This window comes from Tachyglossus aculeatus, chromosome X4, assembly GCF_015852505.1.
Source record: "Tachyglossus aculeatus isolate mTacAcu1 chromosome X4, mTacAcu1.pri, whole genome shotgun sequence".
NCBI lineage: Eukaryota > Metazoa > Chordata > Mammalia > Monotremata > Tachyglossidae > Tachyglossus > Tachyglossus aculeatus.
In genome coordinates this window covers 39,978,693-39,998,594 of record NC_052098.1, presented here as the reverse complement: position 1 = coordinate 39,998,594, position 19,902 = coordinate 39,978,693, and the positions used below count along the sequence as shown (strand labels likewise).

Below are 19,902 nucleotides of genomic sequence, written 5' to 3'. Positions count from 1 at the left end.
GCAGGGAATGTTGTACTTTCCCAAGTGCTTAGCACAGTGCTCTGTAAATGCTCAAATGCCATTGATTGATTGGACTGAACCCTCAAATTCATGCAACTTGGGTACATGCTGGGTCAGGGCCTGAAAATCTAGCCCATGTAAGAATCTTAGCTTTCCCTTAAGGGTGCAGATTTTAGCCACACTGACTATATCAGAAATAGGTTTCCCTACAAATAGCTATTACTAAGGTTCCATCACTTCACAAATATAACCTTCTTGCTATGCGCCTTAAATGACCCAAGTATGGAAACATGCTTATTTGGAGTCATTTGTGTGATTGCACGTATGCAATATAATACTTTCCCCAGTTCATCATATGTGAGTATAAAGCCTCGTATTAGATACTGTTTTACTCTTTTCCTCCCTTTCTTTCATTCAATCATATTTATTGAGCACTTACAATGTGCGGAGCACTGTACTAAGCGCTTGCCCCTTCCCTTTCCAAGCCTTATTCCTGAATGCTTTTCTGGGGCATTCCCTAGATGCCCTGTTCATCTCTAGGCATCTTCAACTTTTTTTTTGTGGTGTTTTATTTTTAAGACTGTGCCCATTAAGCCTGCTTAACTAAGTAAAGATTGTTGATAAATAAAATCAAGTGCCAAGTAGCCAGCTCCCTTTTTTATATGGGTTGCCATTAAACTATTATCTTATATTATTATTTTGTACATATTTATTACTCTATTTATTTATTTTGCTTGTACATATCTATTCTATTAATTTTATTTTGTTAGTGTGTTTGGTTTTGTTCTCTGTCTCCCCCTTTTAGACTGTGAGCCCACTGTTGGGTAGGGACTGTCTCTATATGTTGCCAATTTGTACTTCCCAAGCGCTTAGTACAGTGCTCTGCACATAGTAAGCGCTCAATAAATACGTTTGATGATGATGATATTAACAATTCTAGAAGTTGGACTGAGAAGACAAAGTAAAAACAGATTTTAAAAAAAACAGTGGGAAGTGTTTGCTTTCATTTTCCCAGTTTCTTGTTTTTCAATATTCAGTGCTTTAACCCTTCCTGATTTGCTGCTCAATCATAGGTACCACAATCCAAGTAGGTGAGCCCTACTGATAGCATTACTAAGGTAACAAAACTGAGTTGTTCCATCTCTGAAACTGCTCCTCACCTCTTCTGACCCATTTCCTTCACCCTTTACTAGTTATATGGGACCGTTTATCCGGTGGGTATTCAGTCCACTACCTGAAGGAGCTTATTATCAAATGTATAAGATGATCCACGTTTACATAATGCTACCATTTCATGGTTGGGAAAAATAGTTATTTTAAAGAGTGTTTTTCCGTATTTCTGAATTAATCTTGCATTCTACTTTGGAACCTACTTTATTGATTTGGGTTAAGGTGTCCTCTTTTAAATGCAAATATGTGGTAGTCAATAGAGGGTTTAGGCTGATAGCCATTTTCAAAATGAGATCCATTTTTAAATTGAAACTTGACCATAAATTTTCATTTATGCAGAATATTAAATTACTCTCAATTCTAAAGTCCCTGTTTTTCAGGCCAGTTTGTAATTAAGCCTTTGCTCATAAAAATAACACCTAAACTGGACGCAGAACAGAAAGAACATTAGCACATCACAAACATGACACTTATCCTCTTAGGTCTAGTTTCTTTGAAGCATCTAATGTTTCTCTCCCTCTCCCCCCAACTTAAGCCAAGTTGAAAAATAGTGTTTAGTTTCCATCATATTTTTTTTACCATTTAATTTTGAATGATCACCGTTATTTGTGAAACAAGTCTTCATCACATAGATTATTTGGTAGGGATGTTGTCTACCAAGTCTACTGTACTGCATGCTCCCAGGCACTTAGTACAGTGCCCTGCACACAGTAAGTGCTCAGTAAATACAATTGATTGATTTGTAAAAGTATGCAGTGACCAGGGTGGTTCAGGTTTTCACAGTTTTGTACAGACAGCTCATGGGGCTTGATGACATCCTTCCTTCACGACTGAACTGTTCCACCTTAGAATACCGAACTGCCAGCCCTTTAGTAGTGAGTACTCATAATTTTGGGTGGTGTAGGAGTGTCCAGAATCACTTCTGGGTAAAATTTTAATTCAGTTTTTCTTTTGCTAAGTAAACTGAAGTAGAGACTTGTAATAGCAAAAGATCTTTTTTTTTAAAAAAAAGCTGTGCTGTAAATTTGTCTGCCTTTTAAATGGCAAGAGCATCCTTTGGTAAAATCAAGTCTGTAGTAACTTTAAGTGCTTTTTGATTAATGCATCACTTTGTAATTGAGAACAATGTAGTCAGTCACTCCTATAACATGATTTCATTGAGCATTTTGGATAGAAAGCTCTGGGAATTAAGGATCGATCTTCCAACAACACATGTCTTAATAATAATAACCGTGATATTTGTTAACTGCTTTCTATGTGCCAAGCAATACTAATCACTGGGGTAGATACAAGATCATCCAGTCCCACATGGGCCTCACAGTCCTAACTAGGAGGGAGAACAGGTATTGAATTCCCTTTTTGCAGATGAGGGAACTGGAGCACAGAGAAGTTGTGCCCCAGGGTTGATGCATTGCGGTGCGGTTTTGGAAGAACTGGTTTTGCACACGGCATTGATTAAGGCATAAGTAATCTAGCACACATTTTCTGTAAAGTAAGGTTCTTCAGGAACACAACCCCTCTATTACAGAAGAACTGACTGTACGATTTATCATGATAGCTCTATTCACACTGACCAAAAAGTTAGGCATTTTGTACTCTGAGAACCTGTAGACTTGCACACCTGCAATTACCTGACACGCAAGGATCAAAAGTAAGCTTGCAGATTTAAAAAAAAAAGCCGTTTAAGCACTATGTTCCAGGCACTGTAGTAAGTGCTGGGATAGATCAATCGTATTTATTGAGCACTTACTATGTACAGAGCACTGTACTACACTTGAAAGAGTACAATACAACAATTAGCAGACACATTCTCTGCCCATAATGACCAGCTAATCAAGTTGGACACAGTCTGTATCCCATGTGCGGCTCTGTCTTTATCCCCATTTTACAGATTCATTCATTCATTCAGTCATATTTATTGAGCACTTCCTGTGTGCAAAGCACAGAACTAAGTGCTTGGAAAGTACAATTTGGCAACAGAGACAATCCCTACCCAACAACGGGCTCACAGTCTACGAAGGGGGAGAAAGACAACAAAACAAAACATGAGATGACACAGGCTCAGAGAAGTTAAATGACTTGCACAAGGTCACACAGCAGACAAGTGACAGAACTGGAGCTAGAACTCAGGTTCTCCAACTCCAAGGCAGGTGCTCTTTCTGCTAGGCCATGCTGCTTTCCCTGCTGCAGATCTGTTCAGATAATTAGCATTAGGGTGTGGATAAGGGCCAGATACAGGTAAGTTCTGCCACAGAACCTGGTAACCACCAGCGATATGGTGCCTAGGGTAAGTCATGATTGGGAAAGTGCCACTGCCCTCCCTGAGGCCATCTACTCAATCAGTGGTATTTATTGAGCACTTACTGTGTGCAGAGCAGTGTACTAAGCACTTGAGAGTACAAAGCAACAGAGTTGGTAGACACATTCTCTGCCCACTATTGGTCTCCTTCCCCCCCCCCCCCCCTTTTCTCCTTCCCTTTCTTGTGTTGGCCCCAGGCTGTAGGACTTTGGCCCAAGGTTAGCAAGGGGGCCAGCTTTATATCTGGATAAGGAACTGGATGGTGGCTACCTAGACAGCTACCCTGCTGTAAAGACCTGTTGCAACACTCATATCTGACCTTCATGTTCCTGCAGCAGATTTTCCACTTGGGTGGGGTAAGTAGGCATTCTTTGTAGGAATGGGTTGGTTGCAGATAGTCTGCTGTTTGGGTATAAGTATTAAGTAGGGTACCCCACACAAGTCTCTAGCCGTGTGTCAGAATTTTCAAAGTTTTATGGAGATTGGCTTTCTATATACTTCAGATTTTTCAAGTGCAAATCTAAAACTTTCAAAGTCGATTAATGGTATTTATTGAGTGCTTACTTTATGTAGAGCACTGTACCAAGAACATGGGAGAGTACAATATAACAGACTTGGTAGACAGTACCACACTTTCCCCGCCCACAGTAAGTTTAGAGTCGAAGCATGGGGGAGACTGCAATAAAACAGATAGCAGACATGTTCCCTGCCTACAGTGAGCTTACACGGAAATGATCCTTAGGTAATGGAGAAATTAGACATGATAGGTCTAGTACTAAACCCAAAGGACAATGTTTAAACTACCCGAATAGTTCAACTATGGTTTGATCCTTTACACTTCAGAATTAACTGTTGCCTCTAGGGTATGATTGCTTTGCATTTTATAAGAGCAAGAGCTCTACACCCATTTGATAAATTATTTGAAATAAAATTCTAGGGAATCAAGGGAAGTCTTTTTTAAGATTTACCAGGTTCCAACTGTAAATTTTTGCAAAGTAGTAATAGTGGTTATGTATCGATAGTCTGGTTATAATAATTTTCTGGAGGCCCCGTAAAAATCTAAGCTGATAGGGTAGAAGCAACAACTCTGAAATCCCTCTCTCTGATCATAATCTTCTCACCTGCCTCCTCACTCAAACTCCTTTCCCCTGTAAATCCATATTACTCCCTCAAAGAGATCTCCGCTCTCTTGACCCCATCCATCTATCTGAGTGCCTCACACCCCACCTCGCCTCCCTCTCCTCTCTGCCCAAACTTGATGATCAGATTACTGCTCGTCATCATCATCAATCATATTTATTGAGCGCTTACTATGTGCAGAGCACTGTACTAAGCGCTTGGGAAGTACAAATTTGCAACATATAGAGACAGTCCCTACCCAACAGTAGGCTCACAGTCTAAAAGGGGGAGACAGAGAACAAAACCAAACATACTAACAAAATAAAATAAATAGGATAACTCAACTGTACCCTTTCTACTCAGCTAGACTCACTTGCTCCCCTTTCCCTTCGCCACTCTCGTACCACTAACCCACAGCCCTGGATCACTGCCACTGTCCGCCTCCTTCGCTCTTATGCTCGAGCTGCCGAACGCTGCTGGCGAAAGTCTAAACACCATGCCAACCTCGTTCACTTCAAGTTTATCCTTTCCTGCCTTAACTCAGCCCTCTCCTCTGCCAGACAAAGCTATTTCTCCTCCCTTATTGACACCCATGCCCATCATCCCCGTCAGCTCTTCCATACATTCAACTCCCTTCTCAGGCCCCCGGTTCCTCCCCCTCCTCCTTCCCTCACCCCCAGAGACCTGGCCTCCTACTTCATTAATAAAAGTAAATTCATCAGGTCTGACCTCCCCAAAGTCACTCCCCCCACTTCTCCAACCCCCAAGCTCTCAACACTCTCCGCTACTCTCCCATCCTTCCCAGCAGTATCCTCAGAGGAACTCTCCTCCCTCCTCTCAAGTGCTACTACAGCCACCTGTGCTTCTGACCCCATTCCCTCTCATCTCATGAAATCTCTCGCTCCGTCCCTTCTCCCCTCCTTAACTTCCATCTTCAACCTCCCACTCTCCATTGGTTCCTTCCCCTCTGCCTTCAAACATCCCCATGTCTCTCCCATCCTAAAAAAACCCTCTCTTGACCCCACTTCACCTTCTAGTTATCGCCCCATCTCCCTTCTACCATTCCTTTCCAAACTCCTTGAACGAGTCGTCTACACGTGCTTCCTCGAATTCCTCAACACCAACTCTCTCCTCGACCCCCTCCAGTCTGGCTTCTGTCCCCTACATTCCACGGAAACTGCCCTCTCAAAGGTCACCAATGACCTCCTGCTTGCCAAATCCAACGGCTCATACTCTATCCTAATCCTCCTCGACCTCTCAGCTGCCTTCGACACTGTGGACCACGCCCTTCTCCTCAACACGCTATCCGACCTTGGCTTCACTGACTTCATCCTCTCCTGGTTCTCTTCTTATCTCTCCGGTCGTTCATTCTCAGTCTTTTTTGCAGGCTCCTTCTCCCCTCCCATCCCCTTACTGTGGGGGTTCCTCAAGGTTCAGTTCTTGGTCCCCTTCTGTTCTCGATCTACACTCATTCCCTTGGTGACCTCATTTGCTCCCACAGCTTCAACTATCATCTCTACGCTGATGACACCCAAATCTACATCTCTGCCCCTGCTCTCCCCCTTCCTCCAGGCTCGCATCTCCTCCTGCCTTCAGGACATCTCCATCTGGATGTCTGCCTGCCACCTAAAACTCAACATGTCCAAGACTGAACTCCTTGTCTTCCCTCCCAAACCCTGCCTTCTCCCTGACTTTTCCATCACTGTTGACGGCACTACCATCCTTCCCGTCTCACAAGCCCGCAACCTTAGTGTCATCCTTGACTCCGCTCTCTCGTTCACCCCTCACATCCGTCACCAAAACCTGCCGGTCTCAGCTCCGCAACATTGCCAAGATCCGCCCTTTCCTCTCCATCCAAACCACTGCCCTGCTCATTCAAGCTCTCATCCTATCCCATTTGGACTACTGTATCAGCCTCCTCTCCGATCTCCCATCCTCTTGTCTCTCCCCACTTCAATCCATACTTCACGCCGCTGCCCGGATTGTCTTTGTGCAGAAACGCTCTGGGCATGTTACTCCCCTCCTCAAAAATCTCCGGTGGCTACCAATCAACCTACTCATCAGGCAGAAACTCCTCACCCTGGGCTTCAAGGCTCTCCATCACCTCGCCCCCTCCTACCTCACCTCCCTTCTGTCCTTCTACAGCCCAGCCCACACCCTCCGCTCCTCTGCCGCTAATCTCACCGTGCCTTGTTCTCGCCTGTCCCGCCACCGACCCCCAGCCCACGTCATCCCCCTGGCCTGGAATGCCCTCCCTCCCCACATCCGCCAAGCTAGCTCTCTTCCTCCCTTCAAGGCCCTACTGAGAGCTCACCTCCTCCAAGAGGCCTTCCCAGACTGAGCCCCCTCCTTCCTCTCCCCCTCCTCTCCCTCTCCATTCCCCCCGCCTTAACTCCTTCCCTTCCCCACATCACCTGTATATATGTATATATGTTTGTATGTATTTATTACTCTATTTATTTTACTTGTACATAGCTATTCTATTTATTTCATTTTGTTAATAAGTTTTGTTCTCTGTCTCCCCCTTCTAGACTGTGAGCCCACTGTTGGGTAGGGACCGTCTCTATATGTTGCCAACTTGTACTTCCCAAGCGCTTAGTACAGTGCTCTGCACACAGTAAGCGCTCAATAAATACGATTGATTGATCTACTTTCATTTTACTTACAGGTAGGTCGATTTCATTCTTCCCTATTCTGTAATTCTCAATGCCTTAATTATTACTTATTGAAGAAAGCATATTATCTTGAAGAGGGTTATTTTTCTTGCAAATTGCCATCTTTTGGTTCTCTTGTATCTCTTTCTATTAGTATAGTACGGTTGAACTGGGTTTTGATGTCATCCAAGAGGTGAAGAACCAAATGTGATGGATAATTCTTCATGGCCAGAGTGTAAATGACACAAGCAGGTTGACTAGGTGGTTTTAGTTAGATTCTATAAGTATGTTAACCTTTTCTTGGAGTGAGGGGTCCTATGAATGCCATCCTTACAGAAATAGACTTCATATTTTATATTCCACATCAATTTCAAATAATGATATTGAGAATTTATTGTGTGTAAAGCACTGTAGTAAGCACTTAGGAAAGTACCTTACAGTGGAATTGGTAGGCATAACCCTTGCTCACAAGGTGCTTGCAGTCTCCATAGGAAGACATTGCATTACAGATAGGGGAAATAGTAGAGTCTAAGGATACGTACATAAATGCTGTGGGGTTGGGTTGAGTATCAAAATGCTTAAGGGGTACACAACCAAGTGCATAGGTAAGAAATGTGGTGGAGTGTTGGCTCCGAAGAGAGGGAGTTCCAGGCTCAATGGAGGATGTGGGCAAGAAATTGGTGATGAGATTGAGGTAAGTGAGGAGTTTTGGCCTTAGAGGAGTGGAGTGTATGCTTTGGGTTGTAGGAAATCGGTGAGGTAGGTGGGCAAGAGCGGATTGCCTTAAAGCCAATGGTAAGGATTTTCTGTTCGGGGAGGGGAATGGGCAACCGCCAGAGGTTCTTGACAACTGGGAAGATATGGACTGAACTAGAATGATATGGCAAAGTGAAGTGTGGACTGGAGAGGGGAGGAACAAGGGAGTGGGGAGGTTGGTGCAATAGTCAAGGTGGGAAACGAGTGCTTAGATCAGTGTGGTGTAGCAGTTTCTGATGACTAGAGTGTTTGAGGAAAAGTAACAAATTTTTGGAAGGGCTTATTATAATTCTGGGATAAAATAGTTCATACTTTATGGATCTGGGGAGTCTTTAGAATCCTAAAAAAATCCCCCTCCCCTCTCTTCTGTTTTTTGTCAGAAAACCAAGTAATGTCCATTATTCTTGACAGGAAACTTCATCATTATTTCTTCCACTGGAGGTGTTCTTTCTTTCTTTCCAAATTATGAAATTCTCTTGCTTTTTACATTGCTTCCTGGTTAACTTATGTCAGAAAATAAGGCATTTTTTTATTCCTCTCTAGCCAGGTATCAGCTGTTGGTGAAAGTAAATCCTTTTGAAGCCCAAGTCTCCTATTTTCCTGCAACATGTTGAAATAAAACAAACCAAAAAGCCTGTTTTACTGTTGACGAAATTTCCAGTTGACACCCTTACAGATATCTCCTTACCTTGTAAATGAATATTGCTTTGGAAGTCTGTGTAAGCTTCCACACAATATTCCTTTTGAGTGGTACCTCAGTCTTTACTTGGCGGTAAGTTGCTTTCTCCAGAGGTGGAGTGGGTCTTGAAAAATGGAATATTTTCCTGGTCAGCCCTTGGATAGATCTTTTCTAGCCTCTAAAGTGGCTTGGAAGCCTGTGTGAGGAAGAGCCCAACTGTAGTTCTCTGGCCCCCAGCCAGCTCATCTCAGTTAACTTCCTTCTTCCTCTGGAACAGGATCTCAATTTGCCATTTTTCTTCATTTCATTCAATTCTGAACCCAGGTGGCTTTTCTCACCTTACCCTCTATACCCTATGGGAGGAAGTATAATTTTGTCACTACCCTTATCAATCAATCAATCAATCGTATTTATTGAGCGCTTACTGTGTGCAGAGCACTGTACTAAGCGCTTGGGAAGTACAAGCTGGCAACATATAGAGATGGTCCCTACCCAACAGTGGGCTCACAGTCTAGAAGAGGGAGACAGAGAACAAAACCAAACATATTAACAAAATAAAATAAATAGAATAGATATGTACAAGTAAAATAGAGTAACAAATATGTACAAACATATATACAGGTGCCGTGGGGAAGGGAAGGAGGTAAGGCGGAGCGGATGGAGAGGGGGAGGAAGGGGAGAGGAAGGAGGGGGCTCAGTCTGGGAAGGCCTCCTGGAGGAGGTGAGCTCTCAATAGGGCCTTGAAGGGAGGAAGAGAGTTAGCTTGGCAGATGTGGGGAAGGAGGGCATTCCAGACCAGGGGGATGACTGGGCCGGGGGTCGACGGACAGGTGAGAACAAGGCATGGTGAGGAGATTAGCGGCAGAGGAGCGGAGGGTGCGGGCTGGGCTGTAGAAGGAGAGAAGGGAGGTGAGGTAGGAGGGGGCAGGGTGATGGAGAGCCTTGAAGCCGAGGGTGAGGAGTTTCTGCCTGATGCGTAGGTTGATTGGTAGCCACTGGAGAAAGGAATATCCTAGGGCAGTCATACCCTGGGCTCCTAACTAGGTGGTAAGGGCCAGGACCCAGCTAGTCTTTTTTTTAAAAAAAAAAATCCCATGTCTGTTGGACTACTTAAATGTGCTGGGGTTGGGAGGAGTTTTCCAGTTCTACTGTTCTGGAGCCTGTTGGTCCCACTACCACTCCCTTCTTCCCCTCAGATATTGAGGTGACCCCTCCCCTTACCCTAATCCATGACTGAGGAAGCTTGACCTGACCTGAACTTGCAAGAGCCCAATTTCACCTCTGTCAGGTGAATCAGTGGCAACAGGCCAGGAAATAACTTCCCTTCCCTCAATGTAAAAAACAAAAACAAACAAAAAAAACCCACAAAATTTTACTCTCTGCTTGATTGCCACTATTCCTTTGCTTCTTCCACTTGGGAAGAGTCAGGAATAGCCAACTCCCCTCTGCTCCCTCCTTCATCCCCCCAGGATTTGTGCCAGTCCTAATAATAATAATAATAATGATGATGGTATTTAAGTAGTTACTATGTGCCAAGCACTTATTTAAGCACTGCCAGGCCCATGTCAGACTGCCTGTTTCATTCTATGAACCTATCCCTGAGGCTTCTTGGGACCTCTCAGGGATTGGCAGGGTATGGAAATTAAAAGATGGAAGGTAGGAAGGGTAAAAGGGTAGAGTGGGATTGGTCATGAGTTAGAATGGGCAGTGGAGCCAAAGACTTAATTGCCAATTTGGGGAGTAGGTCTCCAGGGAAAACTTCAAGCACAGCTTCTTGACTGATCACCTTAATAATAAGCAACGTAGTGTCTGGTGTGGTTGCCAAAATTCTTGTCACAGAGGTTATTTCATGGTTTGTCTGGATTCTGAGTCAATGACCTGAATGGTGAAAGGGGGCAATCAGGGGGATGGGGAAGGTTGGTGGATTGTGCCAGAACAAATTGATACTGCTCAGGAAATGGTCAGCAAAAAATAGATAAGCTCCCTACTGTCCACCTGCTCATTGACATGCTCAGAGCAGAAGGAAGTGGAACAAAAGCAGGAAGTGGTACTCCTACCCTTAAACAGGAGCCAAGGACTATCCATGGGGTTGTAGTCTGTTGTTATGGGGAATTCAAGTCTAGTTCTCCTTATAATAATAATAATGATGGCATTTGTTAAGTGCTTACTATGTGCAAAGCACTGTTCTAAGCGCTGGGGGGGATACAAGGTGATCAGGTTGTCCCACATGGGGCTCACAGGCTTCATCCCCATTTTACAGATGAGGGAACTGAGGCTCCGAGAAGTTAAGTGACTTGCCCAAGGTCACACAGCAGACATGTGGTGGAGCCAGGGTTCAAAACCATGACCTGTGACTCCAAAGCCCGTGCTCTTTCCACTGAGCCACGTGCTTATACTGTTACCATTGGCAAGATCTCTAGTCATGCAAGCTGCACTTTTTGATACTTTATTATTTTTGCTGTCTTCCTCAGTGGAGTATGTGATGGCAACTATCATTTTGTCCCCTCTAATTGCAACAGATGAATTGAGAACCAATTACTTTAATTACATTGCCTCACATAATTTTTGTAAAATGAAAATAGGGTGAGGGCCATTTCACAGGTGTTACAAGAATTCTGTCCAGCAATAAGGGAAAGAGAAAAAGAGGGAAAGGAGGGGAGAAGGAAGAGGAGCTAAGAAAGCACTTGAGACTGCATCTCTTACTTTTGTATTGCACTTTTCCAAGTGCTCCCCTTAGTGAATCGACTCCCCCCTCTCTTTCTTCCCTGGAACACACGCATTTCAATGAAGAAGCACTCCATCCCATGGCATGAGCCCATCCATCTCTGATGCATTGTCACCTTCTTACTCTTTTCCTCCCCTTCTCCACAATTCACTGATACCACTGCCTACAATTATGTGGTATTTAAAAAAAACTTATTTCCTCAAAAAACAAGGTGGGGCAATTGTGGCAAGATCACTTATTTGAGTAAAGATGATATTAGCAAAACTGGCATTTGAGAACTACTGTTTCTCAGGAGAATGAGGGGATACATTCAAAGTCCTCCCCCACCCCAACTCCCTATTGCCCCTTTTTTATTTTCATGGAGTTGATGCACAAGTTTTGAAGCCATTTTTTTATTTGTTTTTACTGTATTATGGCAGTCTCCTAGAAAACACACAATTCAAACACCATGTGTTTACTGATGAGCTCATATATCACCCACAAACATCAAGTTGTTTTTCCTAAGTCAGATGCAGAATCAGAATGCAGCATGTAATAATCCTCTAATGGAACTGAAGAATGCAAAGTACTCAGTAACATTGCCGCAATTCTTTCTAATTATTTTGTTGTTTTGTTTTTCATATCCTTTTACAGAACTGTTCACAAGATGATCCTCTTTATAAATTTTGGGTTTTAAGCCCATTGTTCATTTGAGACTGGTGACTGTTTTTATACAAAGGGACTACTGTAATACCAGACTTGAATATATTAACCAGTAGTGTGTATTGAACACCTACCTGTGTGTAGAGCACTGTACTAATTGCTTATGAGAATACAGTCGTGGTAAGAGACTTGATCCCTGCCATCAAGGAGTTTACAATCAAATAGGAGTAAGACACACCCAAGTATTAAGTTAGGAAAAAGAAATATGTTCATTTTAACAAGAGACAATGAAAATAGATAAATGAATTAAGTGCTTTAATAGAGTATATAAATTGATATGTGCATAAGTGCTGAGGTAGTAGTTGGAAGGATACCGCCTGGGAAGAAGAAAATTAGTTGGAATGCCACCTGCTAGAGGTGAATTGGCAGGAGGACTTTAAAGCTGGCTTATTTGAAAGGGAAGAAGTTTCAGACAGGAAGGAGGGCAAGAGAAGTAGCATTCAGGCTTGGGAGTCAGAAGGACTTAGATTCTAATACCGAGTCTGTTGTTTGTCTACTGTGTGACCTTCTGTATGCCTCAATTACCTCATCTGTAAATGGGGATTAATCCTGTGAGCCACAAGTCAGACATGGACTGGGTTCACCCTGATTAGCTTGTATCCCAGCACTTAGTACAGTGTCTGGTATGTAGTATGTGCTTAAAAAATACCCTAAAAAAATGAGCCAGGGGTCAGAGGAGTGGGGAGTGGTCAGTGGTGCTGAAAACAACTGAGGGATCAAGAAGAATTAGGACAGAGTAAAACCCATTGGATTTGATCAGGAGGAAGTAATTGATGAACTTGGAAAGGGCAATATCAGTGTGGTGAAGGGGTTGGAAACCAGATAATAGTGGATCAAGAAAAGTTGGTGGAGAAGTGAAGGCAGGAGTTGTATATAACCTTTTCAAGGAATCCCCGCAGAAATGGGAGCAGGAATATGGGACAATAGCTAGAGGGTGCAGTGGGATCCAGAGAAGACTTTTTTTAGGCATGTTTAAAGGTGGAGTCACCAGCCAAGGGCAAAAGGTTGAAAATAGAAGTGAGAGGGAAGGAAGGCAGGAGCACGTAGTTTTGAGAGATGATCCAGGTGGGATCCGGGGAATTGGTAGATTGTGAGCCCCATGTGGGACAAGGACTGTGTCTGATCAGATTAATTGTATCTACCCCAGCGCTTTGCATATAGTCAGCACTTTGTAAACATAAAATAAACAGAGGGGATTGATCAGAGATAAGTTTTTTGTGAGAACATCAAAATTCCGCTTTTCTGTCAGTTTAAAGTGGTGAAATTATATTAAGTAGAAATTATTACAATGTAAACACTGCTGGCACTTACCGTAGCTTAGCACGAGGCTTTGAGCTATCATTCTGCCTTTGAGGTGGAGTTACCAGAACAATCTCAACCACCTCAGTTCTTTCCCATCCTGAGCAGACACTCAGCAGCTCTAAAATCAAAGCCAGGCTCAGTTCTCATAGCCCATTACTGGACTGTCTGACATTAGATATGCCGTTACATTATTGTTATGCATGTTGATATTTTAAGTGTTTGGAAGTGCACCCATTTCTCCTGTAATGTAAGGGATGTATTATTGCATTAAGGAATGTTCACATTACATTATTCACTCTGGGTCCATGTGCACATGGGCACAGTCATTTATTCTGTATCCAGGTAAACATGCAGTGTCAGAAGAATATTCCCTATTTCTGCCATCGCATTCTTGTGAAGATATGCATTCCTGCAAAACTGAGTGCATTTATTTGTAAGGCACAGTAAAAGTATAAATTGTTTTTTTGTCTTTAAACCAAGCAGGTCATTCCCATTACAAAGCAGTGGCAATTTTTTTTTTTTTTGGAAGAGTGCATAGTTGGAATAGATTTAAACCAGATGTGGAATGTTCTTTTTTTTCTGGAAACAAATTTCAAAGTCCTCATGTGTAAGAAGGTCCTCAGGATATAGTTTGTTTTAAGTTTTTGAATGTGTGTGCAACGTAAAGCATTGAATACATTTATTTGGAATGATTCCTTTAATCCTATTATTAAGATTAAATATGAGAATGCAGTATTATGAAGTGGAAATGATTACAATAGTCTGACTAAAGAATATAATAAGAAAGTAATGTTACACTTCCTTTGTTAATGGTTATCCTGTCTAGAGTAGGAAATAAAAATAGCTGAGCCTGTTTCCTTCCTTTGTTCCTTGCTTGTCAAAAGAACATAAAGTCATCTAATGCGACAGTGCACAACACAATTACTCTAGCCTAAAGTGCCAATTTTCCTTGTTATCTGTTCTTTTTAATAGTCAAGCCCATCATCTCCAGAACCAGCTAGTCTTCTTGCTGAAGATGTCAGTACCAACTCCAATGGCCCCAAACCTGCAGAAATCATACTTGATGATGACAGGGAAGACCTTTTTGCTGGTAATTTTGGCTGCTTAAATTTTTAATGTCCAGAATGTTGCAGGAGGTCTGTTGAATTGAAAGGTGTTCTCACAGATTTAGGTGTAGCTTGAGAACATGGTTGAGGTAGAGATGTTGAGTAACCTATTTTGTAAAGGAAGGCATAATTTCTAGTTTCAAAGCTAGCTTTTGCTCTTCAGGTCCTGTTATCATCATCAATTTCATTTTTCCTATATTGTGGTTGTGACCTTTTAAGGAAATTTACGATTTCCAGTCTTTCTGCATTAGTGTGATGATATTTATTTCCAAATTGTCATGAATCATATAGCCAGCAAAAATGAATCTTGGAATATTTTTCCCATTTGCCACATGTGCGTAATTGTTTAGAATTTATAGTGTTACTATTTACAGCTTTGCCTAATAATTTTTTATAACGAACTATGCAATGTTTTTCTTGGTCCCTGTAACCATTAGGTCATTGAATATATCTTTGAAAGACCTACATACAAACTTGGTCTCTTCATTTTCCTTATAAAAATGTTCTGTTGTTCTATATGATGAAATTTTTTTAGCCAAACAAATCTAGACTTGCTCAGATAACCCAATCTCAAAAACAAACTAACCTGAGCAAAATTGGGACAAGGGTCTATATGAAATTGTAGAACCCCATTTTGTTTAGGCATCCGAGTGACCCTCTGTTCCAATTTAGAACTCTATATTTATACTAAGTATACTGTACAGAATCCCCTAAAGTTGATTTCAAATGTTCCTGTTGTCAATTTTGGTTCCTGGGGAAGGAGGGGAAGGTGGGAGGGGAGTGGGGTTGGAGGAAATTTGATGGTTGTATTTTCTTTGTACCAACTTTAATTTATGATATGTATTTTCTTTCAAAATATTTGCCTTTGGCATTTTGAAAATAATGTATTATAAATGAAGTACCTCTAAGTCTGAATCATAGAAATGTATTGGTAAAATTAAATCTTGCCCCTCCCTCTATAAATTTAGGGTTAATTACAAGCGTTGAGGCTTTTTCATTCTTTTTGGTATACCATCTCCCCAGGAAGAAGCCTTACACTCTGCATCAGGCTCCTAGCATTCGTGAGTTTCTGAAATCACATGTTCCAGTTAAATAATAAACAGAAGAAATATTAAGTGCAGAGTCTGTGAAGACTTCCTTTGGTTCTCTTTTGCCAGAAGTTCTGTTGATCCTTTTTAGTTGCTGAAAACAAGAACTTCAGTATTTCAGCTGTTTAGGATGGAATTTTATTTTTTTTAACTGCCCACCCCTGAGTGTTTGCCTGGACAGGTCAGAATTTGAGAGGTGAAGAAAGATCTAGGGCAGAGTGGAATATCCCTCACTTAAGGCCCTCAGTCATTTGTTCAGTTAGAGCATTAGGATTCGCTGTAACTCTGAAAGTCAAAGCTCAGAGATAGGGACTCATCAAAACCCCTAATTACCAGTTTCAAAGCTTTTGCCATTTTACCTCTCAGCTCTCTTCACCCACTCCTCCAAGGTCACATTCTTTCCTCCTCCCAAGGTCATCTCGTAACTGTACCCCACTCGCATCTTGCAGGCCTCCAACCCCTTGCTCACTCTGTTTCCCTTAGCCTGCAACTCCCCCCCTCCTTCCCCTGTCCCCGATCCACCAGACCTTCATACTTCCAAAGCCCTCCTAAAAATCCCACTTCCTCTAGCTGGCCTTCTCAGTCAGTCAATGGTATTGACTCTGGGTAGAGCACTATACTGAGTGCTAGGGAGAGAGTATTCGAGTAAGCAGACCCAAAATCTGCCCTCTAGCGGCTTACAACCTAGCCAGGGAGGCAGACATTAAAGGAAGTGTCAGGTAGGGGGAAGCAACCGAGCATAAAGACTTGGGCAAGTCACTTCACTGCTCTGAGCCTCACTTTCCTCATCAGTAAAATGGAGAGTCAATACCTGTTCTGTTTAATGACTGTCTCCCCCTCTAGACTGTATGCTTGTTGTGGGCAGGGACTGTGTCTCCCAGCTCTGTTGCATTGTACTCTCCCAAGTGCTTAGTGCAGCATTCTGCTCATTAATAAGCACTTAATAAATACAATTGATTCCCATCCTCGGCTCTTGTGTTTCTATGTATGTTCTGATTACACCATCTGCCATCTGTAAATATTTTAATGTCTGATGCCCCCATTAGATTGAAAGCCCTTGTGGGTGTGGAACTTGTCTTGAGTAAACTTCTTTTGTATTTTCCCCAGGGCTCAGTAGGCACTCAATAAATGCTGTTACCACTACCATTTACTCATTACCCTTCTTATTCTGTAACTTGTGCAGCCACTCAGTCTTCCTCTCTAATTTCACTGGTCTTGTTCCTTTTCTTCTTCTCTCTCAGTTCCTCACCTTTCCTCTTACTTTTAATGCATTTAAACCTCTTTTCCTATCCCCGTCTATCATGCCTGTCACTCTCCTGTATGTCTTCATTGCCCCACTTGCTGCCCTTACTTCAGAGCCGTGGTTGAGTACTCTCCACCCAGAATGTGATCTTTTTCAAAGCAGCCGCTAGACCTTGAACAAATAAATCAAATTTCCCATCTGGCTACTTTGCTGGAATGCTCACAACCAAATCTTAAGTGCCCACCCTGGTCTGTCTGAGTCCAGTCTATCAATTGTATTTATTGAGTGCTTACTGTGCACAGTGCGCTGCGATGAGCACTTGGGGAAGTACAATAGAATTCATAAACATGGTCCCTGCACCCAGGGAGTTAACAGATTTAGCAGGGGAGAGACAAAAAATAAGCTATGGGTAGGAGAAAGTAATAGAGTGAAATGTATCTAAGTAACTTCTATGGGAGGTGTGACTACCCAAGTGCTTAGCTGATATGAAGTGCCAAAGTTGGAGTTAATAATACGAATTGTGGCATTTATAATAGCAGTATTTGTTAAACACTTCCTATGTGCCAGGCACTGGACTAAGCACTGGGGTTAGATACAAGCAATTGGGTTGGACACAGTCCTGTTAATACCCATTTTACAGATGAGGTAACTGAGGCACAGAGAAGTAAAGTGACTTGCCCAAGGTCACAGACAAATGGCGGAACCAGGAGTAGAACCCAGGTCTCTGACTCCCAGGCCTAAGCTCTACCCATTAGGCCATGCTGTGGAATAGCCCATTCTGCCACTTGCTTGGGAATCATTCTTAGGTAACTAGCAATCTACAGAACTTCTGAATGTGCATATTTTATAAGGTGCACAGTCAACATTCTGTAGTTGAACTTCAGCCTTATTTGAAGTTGTGTGCAAAGCAGCATTTTTTGTGTGGCAGCAAAGTCTTCCATTTGTTGGCCTTTGTCTCAAAGCTTAACATTAACTCTTTAGTTTCTTATTAATTTTCTTAGTTGTACTTGACTTCATTTCATGATAGGTTTTCCACCTGGTGGTTGTTACCTGAGACCCAGGGTAATGTTACTGATAACGTGTGTGTTATGTTCTTTACAAACCCTGCATTAAGGAAGACTCAGTGTATAATGCCCATGGGTGCCCAGTCATTTCTTCTGACCTCACGTCAGATTCCATCCAGATTGAAGCATGTTTCTGGAAGAAAGCGTGTGGCAGTGTGGTCTAGTGGATAGCGCACAGGCCTGGGAGTCAGAAGCACCTGGGTTCTAATCCCAGCTCCACCACTTGTCTGCTTTGTGACCTTAGGCAAGTCATTTAACTTCTCTGTCCACCTCAGTTACCTCATCTGTGAGCCCCATTTGGGTCATGGATTGTGACCAACCCAGTTAGGTTGTATCTACGCTTAGTGCAGTGCTTTGCACACAGTAAGTGCTCAATGAATATGACTGAATGAATGAATTTACCCCAGCGCTTAGTATAGTGCCTGGCGCATAGTATGGGTTTAACAAACACCATAAAAAAAGTTCCCTTCTCCATCAGCATTCTAGCCAAAATGTGTAATGAAAACATATGTTATAGGAAAACTGACTATATAAATAACTTTAACTATGGAGCAAAGTAGAAGTGATACTATTTACCCTTGAGATTATAGTTTTATTACGTTCTTCACATCAGATGTCCAAACCTTTACTCAATTTGGAGCTTCTTGTAGGTCCCTCGTCCACTCCCCACCCATTTGAGTCACTCCAAGTCTGCCAGGGGAAGAGGAACGATGATGGAGAAGGGCACCCAGGACAAAGACGGCAGGAATTGTGGTCAGAGTAGTGAGTGACAACTGAAGTTTTAGGTTAAGTTGGGGCCTCCTGCACTCCGGGCTTTCCTATGTCCTCTTGCAAGACATCACCATGGGGATGGGGCCACAGGAAGCCATATTCTCAACTATTACCCATTTCTCTGATGGAGTCATGAATAAGAGCTTGTATCACTGGAACTCTGCTGTAGAAAAAAATATAGTTATGTGGTACCAGTCTCCTCTGAGTTAGAAAGACAGGGTCCTCTCCCCCTCCCACCCCATCCCCTTCAGTCTCTCAATCCTCTTGATGCCTTTCATTTCCCCATATTCTATATTTTTTTAAGCAGTCAGTTTTTTTTCCTCCCCCTCTGATTTCACTGGACTTGTAGGTTTTCTTTCTGTTTCTTTTTTATTGCCCACTTGTGCTCTCACTCTCATTGATGGATTTAAAGTTTTCTTGTTACTGCTGTTCAGTTGTTCTCAAACCCTTCCAGTGCTTGATTACTTGTTAGTCGTATAGTTCTCCTTACTGCGATCTTGACCAATTTGTTAAATTTGTGTCTAGAAGCCACAGAGGAAGTTTCTTTGGACAGCCCAGAAAGGGAGCCTATCCTCTCTCCTGAACCTTCTCCTGCAGTCACACCTGTAACGCCCACTACACTGATTGCACCGAGGACTGAATCCAAAAGTATATCGGCTCCTGTGATTTTTGATAGATCCAGGGAAGAGGTACAGCATTTTTTTAAGGTCTTGAATTATAGCAAAAGGTAGTTCTGAATGACTTGTACAATTGCCAATTCTGGGTCAAGTATTTCACAATTAGCTCTCTTTATCAAACTATCAAATTTTCCCCCCAAAATTGTATATTATAGGAAGCAAACATGCATGTTGAGTTTGGATGGCTTGAGTCATTATTTGATGGTTAAATTTTTGTCATAGTTCTCAACTCCTCCTACCCCTCTCCCTGACTGCCTCCACTAATCCCCTAACCGCACTATTTAGAAAAGTGAGTGACTCTCAGTTTGTGATGTAAATGCCCAAGGTTATCAGGCATTTTTGTTTAGTGACTGTGGGGAAAAGAGTTCAAGTAATGACAGCCAGAAGAAGTATTGGGATCGTGTTGCAAGGTCTCTTGTCTACCCAGAGGAATACGATTTCTAGAACATCCCTTTGAAGCCCATATTTATTCTTTAGAGTCAGAGTACTTAGAAAAGAAAGTAGCTGTTATCTTACAAATAGTTGTAGAGCACTAGTAGTTTTTTGA

General features: G+C 42.4%; 1 protein-coding gene across 4 annotated transcripts in view; it reads left to right on the top strand.

Moving 5' to 3' along the window:
* Nucleotides 1-19,902, top strand: part of SNX2 (sorting nexin 2) — a 61,862-nt gene that overhangs the window by 6,729 nt on the left and 35,231 nt on the right. For all 4 annotated transcript variants that reach the window (XM_038770054.1, XM_038770053.1, XM_038770050.1 and 1 more), the window contains 2 exons: nt 14,379-14,496; nt 19,204-19,367. In XM_038770054.1, coding sequence (XP_038625982.1) covers nt 14,379-14,496; nt 19,204-19,367 — 282 coding nt within the window. The remainder of the gene's footprint in view (nt 1-14,378; nt 14,497-19,203; nt 19,368-19,902) is intronic.